General features: G+C 42.8%; 1 protein-coding gene across 1 annotated transcript in view; it reads left to right on the forward strand.

Annotated features, from left to right (window-relative positions):
* The window catches only part of LOC119578843 (V-type proton ATPase catalytic subunit A-like), a 7,562-nt gene extending 1,967 nt beyond the window's left edge, over window positions 1-5,595 (forward strand). The window contains exons 2-9 of the mRNA XM_037926488.1: window positions 889-982; window positions 1,941-2,053; window positions 2,576-2,806; window positions 2,949-3,143; window positions 3,340-3,576; window positions 3,695-4,263; window positions 4,382-4,646; window positions 4,761-5,595. Coding sequence (XP_037782416.1) covers window positions 889-982; window positions 1,941-2,053; window positions 2,576-2,806; window positions 2,949-3,143; window positions 3,340-3,576; window positions 3,695-4,263; window positions 4,382-4,646; window positions 4,761-4,922 — 1,866 coding nt within the window. The 3' untranslated portion in view covers window positions 4,923-5,595. The remainder of the gene's footprint in view (window positions 1-888; window positions 983-1,940; window positions 2,054-2,575; window positions 2,807-2,948; window positions 3,144-3,339; window positions 3,577-3,694; window positions 4,264-4,381; window positions 4,647-4,760) is intronic.
* The last annotated feature ends 10,960 nt before the right edge of the window (window positions 5,596-16,555 follow it).

A 16,555-nucleotide genomic window follows, 5' to 3' on the forward strand; every position in this document is an offset into this window, starting at 1 on the left:
ATACAGCTAAAGCTAGGGGTGAACCTATGGCATGGGTGTTGCATGCAATCTTACCTGCCATCTAGTAGTCTGGTTTGATGGAACAGTAGCAACTATTGTGGCATCACACTGATCAGTATAGCAGGCACACTCTTCTGAGATAGATCCATGACCACCTACCAAGACACCAGAGACAGGAGCAGGCTGGATTCACTCCCTGCAAGTCCACAATAGACCATATCCTAGTGCTCTGAGTCATTGTGGAACACCGTCATGAGTTTGGGTGTGGGTTGCTTGCAGCCTATATCAACCTCAAGAAGACTCGTTGGATCACAAATTGCAATGGGAGACCTTGAGACTTGGGGAAATTCCAACACAGAACCTTGGGGAACCTGTTCAGTTTATACGTGCTTGCAGTCAGGACGTTAAAGTCACAGAAAGCTTTACTAGATGGATGGGTCTGGCAGAATGGATCTGTGAACTCGATCAACAATAGCATTTGAAGATGTCGTTACCTATGCTGAAGGACCAAGCTACATGTCTTTAAGGTCTTGATATTGACAGTTTTGCTCTATGGAAGTGAAACCTGGACACTATCTAATGCCTTGGAGTCTTGTCTTAATGTCTTTTGTAACAAGTCCCAATGCTGGATCATGAGGTACAGTTAGCAGGACCACATGTCCAATGATGACGATCATGATGACAATCATAATGATGATCATGATCACACACACACACACACACACACACACACACACACACACACACACACACACACACACACACACACACACACACACACACACACACACACACACACACACACACACACACACACACACACACATGTATATATTTTATAATGATAATATGAATAGATAAACTGAAAAAATATTTTCTTTTTTCCAGGCAGAAGCAATGGATAGGGCGGCCAAGTTGGCCAAAATACAAGATGCGGATTCAGAAGCTGCCCTGGGATCAGTCTGGGGTGTCTCTGGACCTGGTAATTTCTTTTTTTCTTCTTAATAATAATAATAATAATAATAATGATAATATAATATAATAATGTGTGAGAGAGAGAGTGTAGGTACATGTGGGTGTATGTTTTGTGGAATAATAACTGAACAAATGTCTTCATGATTGTGAGTGAAGATAAGCCTTTACTCTCCAAGTTCACTGTCAGATCTCCAAGGCATTTGTAAGGCTAAAACTGAATTTGTGGAAAAATCCTCATTTTACCATTTCTTTGTTTATTTAATTTTTAGCTTAACCCAAGAGCTGCTATAAGTGCTATATGTGTGCATATCTTTATTTCCTGCATTCAGTTCCCACATAAGATTTTTTCCTCTATTGGTTAGTGAGTTTTAAATATAAACAAAATGTCTTTCCCAACTACTAAACCTTTAGTGCCCACTGTTAGTCATGGAAACAGCATGTCCCTTTACCTCCTACCCCGAAGTGAAGGGAACATGATTGATAATACCCATCAAAATCAGGAAAATGCTAGATGAAAGTGGCTGGGAGGACATGGATGTCAGTGATGTGTATGAAAGTGATGAAAACAGAATAATGATGAGGATAATCAAAATGCAGACAATGCATCAATGCCACTGAGGTGACACTGTCAGAGTGTGAGTGCTGGTGTATTAGTACCTTTTCCTATTTGTCTTTGTTTGTATGATATTTTGATTCATTTGTATAAACCCATTTACAGGTATAGCTAGATAAACAGGATTGTATGGTTTAAGTGTTAAAGAAACTTTATTATCAATATAATTTTAAAGCTAGTAGATCTGTATATAGATAGTAGGTTCAGGTAATTGTGATTGTCTTATTGGGATTAAGCTGCTTCTTCATATTCATATTTTCATGCAGTTTTATAGCGTAAAGAGAGAGATACCTTTAAGATCAGAAATTAAAAAGTACACACCTTTTTTATAACTATATGTTTGCCATTTCAGTCGTAATTGCCAAGAACATGAGTGGATCTGCTATGTACGAGTTGGTGCGTGTAGGTCATCAGGAGTTGGTGGGTGAGATTATTAGGCTGGAGGGAGACACAGCCACCATTCAGGTAAGTAGAGTCAAAACTTGACTTCCTCTTCTACACTGTAAGACCCAATAAGTTATAGAAGTAGAGTCTGAAGAATTAAATTACGAAATTAATAGAGAATTAACTGGAAAGACTACTATTTGCTTAAGATTATGTGGTCATTAATGATGTGATTTTGTTAAGACTTAGTGTTAATGTAATTTGTTGCAGTGCAATATTCATAACTCAATTTATTTAATTTTTGAAAGATCTTTACCAGTTAATAGGCGGTTAGATAATACTAATTTTGCTTAATTAACCCGTTATTGACGGTTCATGTGTAGACACGTCTTAGAAAACGGGTCTCACGGACGGGCAAACTTGTACGCGCGGCGACGCGCCAGAGCGAGTGGAGCGGGACGTTCGGCTTAAGGCAGCGGACTCCCGCGCCCACTGTCGGGCCGTTGCCACATCTCACTAGATTTTAATTGATTTCAGTGAGTTCTTATGCCCGTCATTAAAAGGTTAAAACCTATATGATCCAGCAAAATACTTTTCTTACAGGTCTATGAAGACACCTCAGGTGTGACTGTGGGTGATCCTGTGCTGAAGACTGGGAAGCCCCTCTCTGTAGAGCTGGGTCCAGGCATCATGGGTAATATCTATGACGGAATTCAACGACCTCTGCAGGAGATTGGGGACCTCACAGAGTCCATTTACATCCCCAAGGGTGTTTCCACTCCTGCTCTGTCTCGCAGCAAGAGCTGGGAGTTCCACCCTGAGCCAGCAGTGAAGGTGAATATTGGAATATAGAAAGCTAAAGGTTTTGTGTTTTTTAACAGCAGATGAAGATTTTCTAGCAAATTGTATAGTTTGAGAAATGAGAAGAATAGGGACTATTTAATTTCACGTATCTTTAAAATTCTTTTTCTTGCAGGTGGGATCACACATTACTGGTGGAGATCTCTTTGGTATTGTGCCTGAGAACTCCATCATCAACCACAGGATCATGTTGCCTCCAAAGGCCCGTGGTACTGTGACATACATGGCTCCTGCTGGTAACTATGGTGTGGATGAGACTGTCCTGGAGGTTGAGTTTGATGGAGAGAAGCACAAGTATTCCATGATGCAGGTACGGCTCAGGATGTGTATGCTAATGCTGGATGGGTGAATGGGGAATAAAATGTTGGTCAGAGGGGTGACAATCAGAGAGAATATGTGAGGTAATTATATATTCTGATATTACAAGGAAAGTGCCGTTGTTTAATTTTAAGTAATATTAAGAAGAATGATTATTATTCATTTAACTCTGTTTCACCTTTTCTCAGGTGTGGCCAGTAAGACAGCCACGTCCAGTGAGCGAGAAGCTTCATGCAAATCATCCTCTTCTTACTGGTCAGAGAGTCTTGGATGCTTTGTTCCCTTGTGTACAGGGAGGAACCACTGCTATTCCTGGTGCTTTTGGTTGTGGCAAGACCTGTATCTCACAGGCTCTTTCCAAGTATTCCAACTCAAATGTCATTATTTATGTTGGTTGTGGAGAGCGTGGTAATGAGATGGCTGAGGTAACTAATGGAGGAAAGTTTGATTTAAATCAGTCATTATAATGTTCAAATTCCACTGTGCTAGTTACATTTATATTCATCTGTCTTTGCTTCCTCAGACCAAGTTATTCTGTTGCAGGTACTGAGAGATTTCCCTGAACTGGAGCTGGAAGTGAATGGAAGGAAGGAGTCCATCATGAAGCGTACTTCACTGGTAGCCAACACCTCCAACATGCCTGTGGCTGCTCGAGAAGCTTCCATCTACACTGGAATCACACTGTCTGAATACTTCCGTGACATGGGTCTCCATGTATCTATGATGGCTGACTCTACCTCCCGTTGGGCTGAGGCTCTTCGAGAAATCTCAGGTCGATTGGCTGAGATGCCTGCTGATTCAGGCTACCCTGCCTATCTGGGTGCTCGTCTAGCTTCCTTCTATGAACGAGCAGGCCGAACTAAGTGCCTGGGTAACCCAGAGAGAGAGGGTTCAGTTACCATTGTAGGAGCAGTCTCGCCTCCTGGTGGTGACTTCTCAGATCCTGTCACATCTGCTACTCTTGGTATTGTACAGGTGTTCTGGGGTTTGGACAAGAAATTGGCACAACGCAAACATTTCCCCTCAGTCAACTGGCTCCAGTCCTATTCAAAGTACATGCGTGCACTAGAAGAGCACTATGATTCCAACTACCCTGAGTTCATTACATACAGGTGAGAATATCATAATTTGGAAACAATTTAAAGTGTTAAGTTGTAATATCATACCAAGGAATCATATTTTCAAATAATAGCTTGTTTATGGGAGCTAATATCCAATCTTTATTTTTAGGACCAAAGTGAAGGAAATTCTTCAGGAGGAAGATGATTTGGCTGAAATTGTGCAGCTTGTCGGCAAAGCTTCACTCTCTGATACTGATAAGATTACCCTGGAGGTGGCCCGTATCATCAAGGATGATTTCTTGCAGCAGAACTCATACACTCCTTATGATCGCTTCTGTCCATTCTACAAGACTGTGGGAATGATGAGGAACATCATCGCATTCTATGACATGTCTCGACAGATTGTTAACCGTACAGCCCAGAGTGACAATAAGGTCAGTGATACATAAGTAAAATATATTTTCTAATCTTTTCATTATTTATCAAAATTAATTTCTGTAATTTTTACAGAATGTTTTAATAAATTTTTTCTCGCTTTTACTCTGCAGGTGACGTGGCAGATCATCCGAGATTCTATGGGCAACATCTTGTATGAACTTTCATCTATGAAGTTCAAAGACACATTCAAAGAAGGAGAGGCAAAGGTCAAGAAGGACTTTGATGAAATCTATGAGAACATTCAGCAAGCTTTCAGGAACCTTGAAGATTAAGGAAAGTCATTCTTCTGCGGCATGGTACTCTCGAACATCACGAAGAATCATCTCCATCTCTTAACTGTTTACATGTTGTATAGCTCAAATCCTTTTGTTTTAGAGATGTCAGTAAATCAAAGATAATACTGAACAGAAAACAATAACTATGTTAGCAATTAGGTGCATATAAGAGGTAACAGGAGACAGCAGAGAGACATAGGTGAATTAACTATACTTGTGAATAATGCTGCCTCAGTATTTTATGTCGAGGCTTTCAGGTGTTGTGCTAGCCCATTTTGTAAGTGTTAAATGGGACTTTATGTAAATTTCACCTAGTTGTAGTATTTAAAAGAACCTTGAAGGGTTAACTTTTTGTACAGTTGAAAGGAGAGATTGTTATTAAGATAAGTTTTTTGTGTATATGCTAAGCTCTCTTTTTCAAGTTTTACTTTGAAAATGAGTCTGTTATGACTTTTGTTGGGACTGGATGTTTTATTGTTTGTAAAATAGATGTTGTGTAGTAGTTATTAGTGCCTGATAAGATACTCGGTAGTGGAGTGTAGAATCCAGGCACAAATAATTTATGAAAGTTCTGACATTCGCGAAGACATTCCAGAGTGTAGGTAGAAAATTGTGTATATTAAAGATTCCCAAGTATATTGTGAATAAAGGAAGAGGGAGGGAAGATAAAGAGGTTTTTCTTTCTTTAAAAAATCCTAACTTTTTTTTATTGAAAAATTTATTGTTCAGGTTTTTAAATTCATTACCCCCTATACTTCTGAAAATAATTTTGCAGGGGAAGGGTATTGAATTGCAAAAACCTTTAAAATTGAATCCCGAAAGAAATTAGGGTTTTGGGAGGCCCTCTGTTTTTTCTTCCTTGTGGGGAAATAGAATTTTTGGTTTTTTGGATATCAAAATAGACTTCCCCCCAACCCCATGTTTCATTGTCATGATTGATCCCCAAAGGTTTTGGAGATCCCCCGGGCCCTTTGGGGCCTTTACCATTTTGCAGTCTTGTTCTCCTTTCCTTTTACTTCTCTTTTTCATTCCCATCCCCCCCAATCCCTTGCCCGTTTTTTGTCGGGGGGGGGCCCTTAGGGGGCCCGGAGACTGGGCCCCAAATGAGGGGGAACCCCCCAAAAATTGGGGCTCACCTCGATAACTTTTTTGCATGGTCTTTTTTTTCCCTTCCCCCTTTACGTATCTGCCCCCTTAAACCAAACCCTTCTACTACCCACCTCCTAAGGTGGAGACCCTTTCTAAAAGGGAGGGAAAAGGCTGATTTTGTGCCGTCCTGAACGGCCTGGGGAGCCATGGGCCCCGGTTTTTCCCCCTTTTTTAAATTAGCCCCTTACCCCTAAAGGGGGAAAACCCCCTGAGGGGTGGACTGTCTTTATCCCCAACAAAAATCCAGGCTTACCATGGCCAGCAATAAAAAAGTTATCCCCACTATTAGGGGCTGGGGGGGCTTGCCCCTTTATAAATACCCCCAAAACGATGAAAAAACCCCCCGACCCCCCTAAAAACCCGGGCTTTTCCTTTTGACCACGGCTCCGAACATGCAACAACTACCCCCATACCAATGCCTACTGTACGGTACCCACAACCCAAATCCTTAAAAAAACCCTTTTTCCCACTCTCCCAGCCCCGCTTCCCCTTTCCATCACCTTTTCCCCCCAAAAACCCCCACATAAACCCACCCCATCCTCCCTTTTTAATACCTTACACCCTTTATTCCCCACCCCCAAACCAAAACCCCCCTCAACACTACCCATCGTCACGCCCCCGGGCCCTTGACTTAACCCTAAAATACAACAAAAATTGAACCCCCTCCCAGCGAACCCAAAAGGGGGACCGTTTTTTTTCGTAACCCCTCCCACACCCCCTACTCTGAAAACCCCCTTTTTCTTCCAAAAAATGCCCCCCCCAAAAAAAAAAGTGGGGAAAATTTCCTTTTTTCCGTAGCCGACCCGACCGCCCCCGTCTTGTCCAGTAACTTTCCAAAAACCCAAAGCTATACTTTAAAACAAAACTAACAGACATATATGGAAACCCCATCCTTCCCAAAAACCCCACCAACCCTCAATACTTGCCCCGGGAAAACATTTTAAATCTCCCAGAAAATTTGCCAATTTTAAGGGAAAAAGTTTGGTCAGTTTGTGGAGAAGGGACCTACTTGCTGTCTCACAAAAATTATGTGAAACAGTCAGACAAGCTTTTTCCTTTCCCCCCCCAGAGGTAATCGAAAAAAAACCCCACTAACATAGCCAAAAATTCCTCCGTAAAACATGCCCTTTCCCCCTTTAACGTCTATATAGGAGGAGAATCCCTCCCTTTTTTCTCCATTTCCAACCTCCTCCAAAGTCAGTGCCAAAATTTTTGGCGTCTAGGCACCCAGCCAAACATTTTCCGTTCCACAGCCAGATGCCCCCTATGGGCCCCCAAACCGGCCATCCCCATCTAACGCCCTTGCACAAAACACGCCCCATGTGCCAAAATGTGGCCGGCCCCCAAAAAGGGGTTTTTAATTTGGGGGTGTCCCCTACAAATTTTAGTCTGAGGTAGCAAATCCAGATTCAAACTTGGGGCTCCAAATACGTGAAACCAACAAGAACGTCAACGTGGGTTTTTCCCATACCCTTACTCCCGTAATAATGCTCATTCTACAATTCTCCTAAACCCCCCCCCAACATCTAAACCCCCCTTTTTCTACCCCCTACCTTCCCCAGCAAATCTTTTGCCATCCCAAACCAGGGGCACCCAATCTAAATAAAAGATATTTAATCACCACCCCAACCCCAACCCCCTTCCCCCCTCCCCCCTTTGCACTAAACCCCAAAAAGACAAAAACAAACGTTCCCCCCCCCTCTTCCCCTACCACACCCAAACACCTCCACCCCTTCCCTTTAACCCCCTTTGCTTTAGGGCACCAGCCTCTCCCCCCCCCCTCCCCAAAAAACCCCATATCCCCCCAAAAATCCCAAACCAAAACCCGAAAAGAAAAAAAAGAAAATATTTAAGGAATTTCCTAATGAAAACTGACACTCAACCCAAATCTTACAACTCTTTCTCCTTCCAAAATCCCAAATAACTGGTGATATCCATCCCCTCCTAACATACCCCCCTACACCCTATCCTCCTTTTCCCCCCCCAAAACAGCCCACCCCCCCGACCCCAACCCCGCCCCAAAATTATCCCCCCCATTCCCCCATCCCTTCCACTCCCTCCCGGATACAACGGAAAAACCCTTATGTCCAAGTACCCCCTTCCCCTCTTTCCAAACCCCCCCTAGTAGAACACCAAACCCCCCACACCCCCTCCCTCTCAACCTTCAGTCCTTTCCCCCCTCCCAACGCTTCCCCCTCAAAAACAGGGAAAGTATTTTTAAAAAAACCTTCCTTTTTAAATATTCGCGGTTTTTCCCCTCCCACAGACCTGAAAAATTTGCATATCCTTTCCTCTTTTTTAAATCCCAAACTAATTTTATGCCCTTTAAGAGCCCCTTTTTAACACATCCCCAAAACCCCCAATTATCATTTTTTCCCTTTCCCCCCAAATTTCCCCTTTTTGTCCCCATCCAAAACCCTTAATTAAACAAAAAACCCCCTTAGTCACACCCCCCTTTAAACCCAAATTTCCCCTTTCACATTTTAAGGGTTTCCCCTTTTAAAACCCAAACATTTCCCATTAAACGTGCCCACGTTTTGAAAAAACCGTACCTCTGCTTTTCCCCCCCTTTTACCTCCCTTCACCCCCCTCCCAACCTATCAGGGCATCCTTTTAAAATCCCACACTTTCTGCTTTCCCAACCAAAACCCATTTTCTTTCCTCAAACGTTTTCTATCCTATCTAAACTAACTCCTTACCACACCCGCCCCCAACCCTTCACTCACCAATTCCTCTGCCCAGCTTAGACAACTAATCACTAACTCAACCACCCTCCCCTAACATTAACTATAGTGCTACATGACCTTAGATGTCTAGCACATTTTCTTGCTTTTAACCATTAACCATTAACCATTGAAAGGACAGGTTGTGCAGCATAGTTGACTATGATATAACATTACAATTCAGTAGTCACTCATTTACCAGATATGCTTATTGAAATCACACAAAAAAAATGTGAAATTTGCACGAGGAAAAAAAGAAAGATAAAAATAAGCTTAGTTCTAATATAACATTAACATTTTATTGATAATTACTAATGAATAAAGTCTGCAATGAGTAGAACTTTACTCATGAGTGTACCATTTATGCACCAAATATAAAAATATAGCAATATATTTGATACTAATTCTATATTTTGAAAATGATAAACTCTCAATATTATCATCATTATGAAATGATCATATACTATTTAAATAATATATATATAAGATTGTATTATTTATATAAATATATATTTCATATTAGGGTATGAAATTAGAGTTGATGATTCTTCAGAATTAGAATCTGTACAGTCAATCACATTTTGCTATAACCTATTTACTATTCTGCATACAATATCACTTCTACCTCCATAGTAACTATTTTTCTATCACAATCTTCAGCTTAGTATAGATCATAACTAATTAAATATAATGATATAATGTATATGCTGAATTGCTTAAATTATTAACTATCATATATTGTGTTCCTTGTTTTCAAAAATATTTTATTTTTTTTTTTTAAATCGTAAATAATAAGAATTCTAATTAGTTTGCATATGTTAATGTTTAATGGGTGAGTTATATTAGTCTAGTAGGGCAAAAATTTGACTAAGTTAGGACGTTGTGAAAGTATTAGCAAGGATAGAGTGAGAAGATGGGCAAGAAATGGTTCCAGTTCATGAAGGTTGGAGTGTTAAGTGGTTAATGGTTAAAAGCAAGATAAATGTGCTAGACATCTAAGGTCATGTAGCACTATAGTTAATGTTGGAAGGGTGGTTGAGTTAGTGATTAGTTGTCTAAGCTGGGCAAAGGAATTGGTGAGTGAAAGGGTTAGGTCGGTGGTAAGGAGTTAGATTAGATGGAGATATGTATACTTTGAGGAAAGAGAATAGTTGTTGAAGCAAAAGTTGGATTCTGAAGGATGTTGAAGGTTGGAGGCGGTGAAGGGAGGATAGTGGGGGAAAGCAGAGGTAGGTTTTGTTTCAAACGGGGGCACGATAAAGGGTGTGTGGTTTAAAAGGGGGAACATTACAACTGGCATGGGACTTTGGGTTTTAAAAGGGAGGTGTGAAAAAGGGGTTTTTTCTGATTGAAAAGTAGGGATAGACAAAAAGGGAATGTGGGATAAGACAAAATGAAAATTTGGGGGTTTTGGGGGATGTGTTGAAAGGTCTTTTTGAAGGCATACAATGAGGAATAAGGGGAAAGGGATATACGAAGGTAGGTCTGGGGAGCGGAAACCGCGAATACCAATAAAGGGAAAGTATACTTTACTGATTTTGGGGGGGGGAAGCGTTAAGGGGGGGAAAAGGACGAGGGGTCTAGGGGGGAGAGGTTGGAGTGGTGTTTACTATGAGGGTTTTGGGAGAGAGGAAGGGATACTTGTGACTAAGGGATTCACGTGTGTATCCAGGGGGGGAGTAAAAGGATAGAGGGGGGGTGGGGGGGATAAGTGGGGGGGGTTTGGGGGTGGGGGGGGAGGGGCTGTGTTGGGAGGGTAGGAGGATGGGGTTTTGGGGGGGATTCGTTGGGAGGGGGGGATATCAGCAGTTTACTTGGATTTGGGGAAAGGACAAGTTGTAATTTTGGGGTTGGTGTCATTTTTTCATTAGGTAATCTTGAATTTTTTTCAAGGTTTCTTCTCTGATTTGGTTTGGGAGTTTTGGGGGATATAGATTTTTGTGAGGGGGGGAAGAGGGGAGGTGTCAAAAGAAAAGGGAGTAAAGGAAGGTGGGGGTGATTGTGTGGTGGGGGAAGGGGGGGCGGAAAATTTTGTTCTGTTGTTAGGGTATGGAGGAGGGAAGGGGAAGGGTGGGGTTGGGGGTGTTGAAATATCTGTATAGAGATTGGAGTGTCGGGATTTAGGAGGCAAAGATTTACTGGGGAAGTAGGAGGTGAAGGGGGGTTTTAGATGTAGGGGGGGGGTTTTTAGGAGAATTGGTAAAATGAGCAGTATTACGGAGTAAGGGAAAGAGGAACCAGTCGACGTGCTTTTGCGGGCTTCACGTAGTGTGAGCCCCAATTTTTGAATCGGATTGCTACCTCAGACTCAAATTGAGGTGGCAGCCCCTATAAAATACATTAGGGGGGCCGCCCAGTTGGCACATGTGCGTAAATTGGCAGGGCAGTTAGACGGGTTGGCCAGGTTTGGGCACATAGTGGGCATCTGGTGTGGAACGGCAATTTTGGGGCTGGGTGCCCCTAGACCCCAACATTTTGGCACGACGTGGAGGGGGTTTTGGTATGGCAAACAGGGGGGGATTCTCCCCCTATTAACGTTAAAGGGAAGGGTCATGTTACGGAAGGAAATTTTTTGGATGTTAGGGGGTTTCTTTCGATTACCTCTGGGGGGAAGGGAGTAGTTGTATGACGTTGCATATAGTCTGTGAGAAGGCAAGTAGGTTTCTCCACAATCGCCCAATTTTGTCATAGTTTGGGGAAATTTGTGGGAGTTTGAAACTGTTCCGGTGCAACTTTTGGTTTTTTTGGGATGTTACTGTGACAAGAGGGGACGGTCGGGTCGGTCGGAAAGAGACTTTACCTACTTGTTTTTGGACATTTTTGGAAGGAGGGTGTTGTCAAGTAGGGTTGTGGGGGGATCACGAAAATCGGCCCCATTTGGCTGCGCGAAGGGGGTTTTCAATATTGTTGTAGTGATGGGGTAGTCGAAGGCGGGGCGTGACGAGGAGTAGTTTTGAGGGGGGGTAGTGTTTGGGGAGGTGGGCAAAAAGGCGTAAGGATTAATAAAGGGGGGGATGGGTGGTTGATGTTGGAGGTTTGGGGGTGGGTGATGAAGTTGAGCTGCGGGAGAGGGAAATGTTCTTAAGGATTGGTGTTGGCTACTGACTAGTAGGCATTGTGGGGGGGGGTAGTTGTTGTAGTGTTCGGACCGTGGTCAAAGGAGAGCGGGGGTCAGGAATCGGGGGGTTTTAATCGTTGGGGCTTTTTGAAAAAGGGGCAACCCCCTTTCCCCCCTAATAGGGGGAGGAAAAGTTTTCTTTGCGGGCCATGGTAAGCCGGGTTTTATGTTGGGGAAAAACAGCCCCCCTCAGGTCCCCTTTAAAGGGGAAAGGGCTAGAAAAATCGGGGAATCGTGCCCATGGCCCCCTCAGGCTTCGGATGGCACAAAGTCACCCTTTCACCCTTTTCGGCACGGCTCTCACCCTTTAGGAGGTGGATAGCAAAAGGGTTTGGTGAAGGGAAAGAAAAAAAAAGGGGGAAAGGGAAAAATAAAACATGCAAAATTAGTTGGTCGAGGGCGAGCCCCAAAGGGTTTGGGAGTTCCCCATCAGGGGTTCCCGTCTCCCCCTCCTAAGCCCCCCCCGACAAAAACGGGAAAGGGATTGGGGGGGGTTTCCTTATTAAACTTTGCAAGGTCCTGGAAATTGAGGATTTCGGGCTCGACCCAACCCCTGGCTTTGGGAAGTGATTTGGGTAATGTGGCCAAGGAGATTGCCACTCCTTGTTAGCACTTTTTGGAGGGTCCTAAAAAATGCAGGGTTATTGGAGTGCCGAGTTCTGTGGGAAGATCATGATTTGTTTTGGCTACCCTCAGGTCCACTTCAAAACTCCCGTCATTCCAATGATCACCCCATGGGGTTTCATTGGGTAGTTTAGGAAAGGGAAGTGTGCCCGGGTTTCCTACAGAGGTGTTGGGGTCGGAGCAGAAGGAATTTTTGGGATGTGGGTAAGTCAGTAAATTTCCAAACTCTGACTGACCTCATATAAATTAAGAAACCCCTTTAAAAAGCAAAAAAACCACTTATTAAAATTTCATTTTTATACCATAGGCTCAGGTTGGAGTGGGATCGATACACAAGAAAGGAGGAGTTGCAGTTGGGGTTGGGGATTTTTCGTGCCGATCCACAGTCCTGTTCCCGAGGCTATGGTTTTTTTGCAGCCACAGAGGGGCCTACTGACCCTTATGCTATGGGGCATTTTAGGCATAAGTTCTATGCAGTCAAGAATCAATGGTAAACGCTCAAAGCAAAATCAAATTTTTCTCGCAAGAAAGTGGAAACCACAGATGTTGTCACACAGCTTGTCCGATAGGGAATCATGACTTCTCATTCCCCGGGGGCTGGACTAGGTCTTGCGAGAAGGGACAAGGAATATTTTATCAGGGAAACTTGCAGAGGAGGTAAAACATTTCTTTGTAAAGACCTTCCTCCTGCCTACCCAGCCCTGAAAAAACTGAACTCCAAAACCCCCCTTGTATGATACGTCCCTTTAGTAAGTGGCAGATCATCTCAGATCCGGGGGGAGTGTTGGGGGTATTTTGAAAGCTGTACCAAATTGATCCCAAAAACAAGGTGTGGGTACTGTGAGTTCCTTTGCCCCGACCCCTACCTGCAGAGGGTTGGGTCTCCTTCTCCGAAGGGGGAAAGGGGGTTTAAAGGGGCTCAGCATCACCAAGCATTACACTGCTCAGTATACCAAGTAAGTTTTTTGTCCATCCTCCCAAAATATATCAGAGACCACAGTGAGGCAAGAACCCGAGCAAATCTGGTTTTCTCCTGGTAAGTCGCAAATTTCTGTATTTGAAAACTTTGGTCATTGTTTAGTGCCGACTGAATTGGGCATGGGCTGTTGCCCCAAATTTTAATTTCAGTGCATCACAAATCAATATGGGAGATCCTGGACTTGAGGAATCCCAAAGGATTATTAGATTAATAGAAGTGCGTAAAGGTGGTGGGAGCCCGTTGGATTCTTCCCTTTGTTCAGGGGTGAGACAAAGGGGTTTCCTTTTTCAACACTTCAAAGGGTGGGTAAGCTACTGCCTAAAACACTGTTTAGAACTCAGGGCATAACAAGGGTTTCTGACCTGACTTGATGATGATGATGCTATTTATCTGAGTTCTGGAAACTCTAGTGGGGGTCTAGATCATTTAGATGAAGCAAAGCACCAGGCCATGATTCAGGGTTTGGGGGCCTGCTAGATCCTGCTCAATCATAGGTGCGTTGTGAGGGCATTTAGGTCTAGAGCGCTTTTTAATTTCCCTTGGGGAGTGTCCTTAAAATACTTGGGCTGCAAACCCGGAAGTTTGGGAAGGATTGGGGTTGGCGCAGGGGGCAGAACTCTCCCAACGGATATTTGGGGATATCAGTGCAGAAGGACCAAACTCCCGTTTCCCCGGCCCTGATACGGGCGCTTCTTGTGCCGAACTCATCTTGATGCCTTTTATAACAGGGCCTTGCACCGGACGTAGGGTACGCTGGGGGACCTGTATCCATCCAAAAGGTATATGTGGGCTGGTACAGGACCTGCTCTTTCACAATCCAATTTTGTCATCCCAGGCTAACAGGCACCTGCCTCGTTTTCCTGCCCACTAGGTTGCTCTTTCAAGGGAAACCCGGGTTGAGGTGCAAATTTCAGTCTAACACTCTTTTTTACTTTTTTTTTGCAACAAAGGGGAAAAAGGGTACATCAAAACCCCACTAGTAGTGCCTTTTTTTCGGATGATTTTCTTAGCTCACTCTTTCTACCATTAAGGGAACCCAAAAAAGCTGCAAAATGAAGCTGCTGCAGCTATATGTCGTGCCTAAGGGGAAAAAGAAAGAAAATATATATATATATATTTATATATAATTTTTAATATATTATTTATATATATTCATATATATATATATTATATATAATATTAAACTATCTATTATATCAGCAGGATTTTTTACTCGAATTTTCAGTGTGGACAAAAAATATACGCTATGGTCCCTTGCCCCCCTTCCCCACACAAGCCCGCAAAGGCCCAAGGGGAAAGTAAGCCCGGGACTTTAAAATTTTATTGGCTGGCAGATAAAGGCCCGACCTAGCATCACAAGCCGGGAATTTAAGGAAAGGAACTCAAAAATTACTAGTGGTAGTAGCTGAACGAACAGTAAGAAAAAATATTTGAAAAAATAACTAAAAGTACTGTCGTTGCAAATCTGTGATAAACCATGGCTTACACGCATTCAACACATTAAAAGACTGGCTTTCTACCCCTATAACAAAGATTGAGACTTAATGAGTGGTAGAAAGTGTTGTGGCCAGATAAGGCAAGCTTGAGGTGACTGACAATCAGAGAGGGAGAGTGTATTGTCACCCTGGCAGTGACCCCCCTGACCCTCTAAACATAAGCCTGGACGATTTGAAGATTGTCTGTCAAAACGAAAAGCGTTTCATGCAGGATGGACAAGTGTCACACCGCATATTAGTAGTGAAATGGTTTGGAATTTGTGTAATGAAAGATACAAAAATTTGGCAGGAAACTCTTTAGAAATAAACCCATAGAGAACCTAGGAATACACCTAGCCCATTTAAAAGAAGGGATACATCTCCACCTGTGCTTGAATGTCATTCGGGACATTTGGGGCAATATCAAGCCTTAATAGTACAACCCACCGACTAAAATCCTTCAAGTAGTACAAATGATCAAGAAAATAAGAGGATATTCAAAAAAAAAAAAAAAAAAAAATTTTCAGTATCCCTTAGGCCCATTCTACGGCACTAATCTTCTCAAGGTGAACTGGTGTTTGCAAGATGGATGCCTTTGCCACACATGTATTTTGTATGTATGTATGTATGTATGTAGTAGTATGTATGTGTAAGTATTATGTATGTGAGTGTGCATGCAAGGTCTATGTGTAGCGAGACAGATTCCCAGTTCAAAGGTCTCACAGGTTGACCCGACAAACGACCCTTCTGCTATCATTCGCCCTCTGAACTACCGTCCGAGATCGTTCGCCTGGAATTCCTGACAGCCTCGGGCACAGGGCAGGCAAGGCAAGGTCGGGGGGGAGTCTTGGCGAGATCGGAGGTCGGAAGAGGCAGACCGGAGAGGTGCACGCCGTGAAAAGAAAGGGGCAGAGGAGTTCGGAAAGCAGAGAAACAGGCGGGAGGGCAGACGAAAGGACGGCAGCCCCTTTTTACCCCTCATCTGAGTTAAGTTCTGCAGTATTGCGACCTGTGTGGATTTAGTAATAAAGGGGAATATTTCGTCTTCTGTGTGGATTTTTTTTAACGATCCTTCGAAGCAATGCCTGCCTTCCTTTTACAAATATCCAAAATAGTTAACCGTTATCATTATAAATGATCAAATCCATTTTTTCCCCTAAGAACTTAAACTTTCCACGCTACCATTCCACCAATGTAAAAAAGGGCATATAAACAGTTTTTAACCCCGTCAACGAGCGTCTTCGGCTCCTTGGCCACTGAAAAGACGGTTTAGATCGTTACATTTTAATTTTTTGCGGCAGCTTGTGGTCGTTTTAATTAGCACTTACTCTTAGTCCCTTTATTTTGCTATTTATAAATCTAAGCCTTATTGTTTTTAAGTTTAAAAAAATAAGTTTGGTGTTGGTTTTATGATTCGAGGAACCCTGTACGCCTCCATCTAGTTTCAGGGTTTCATTTAGTTGTTTCCCTTTATTCGAATTTTCTAACATGATTATATATTTATCTATGTATTTATATGTTTCTTTAGTTTTCATACAAACAAAAGTTTTTTCCCCTTTAAT

This window comes from Penaeus monodon, chromosome 11 (assembly GCF_015228065.2).
Source record: "Penaeus monodon isolate SGIC_2016 chromosome 11, NSTDA_Pmon_1, whole genome shotgun sequence".
NCBI lineage: Eukaryota > Metazoa > Arthropoda > Malacostraca > Decapoda > Penaeidae > Penaeus > Penaeus monodon.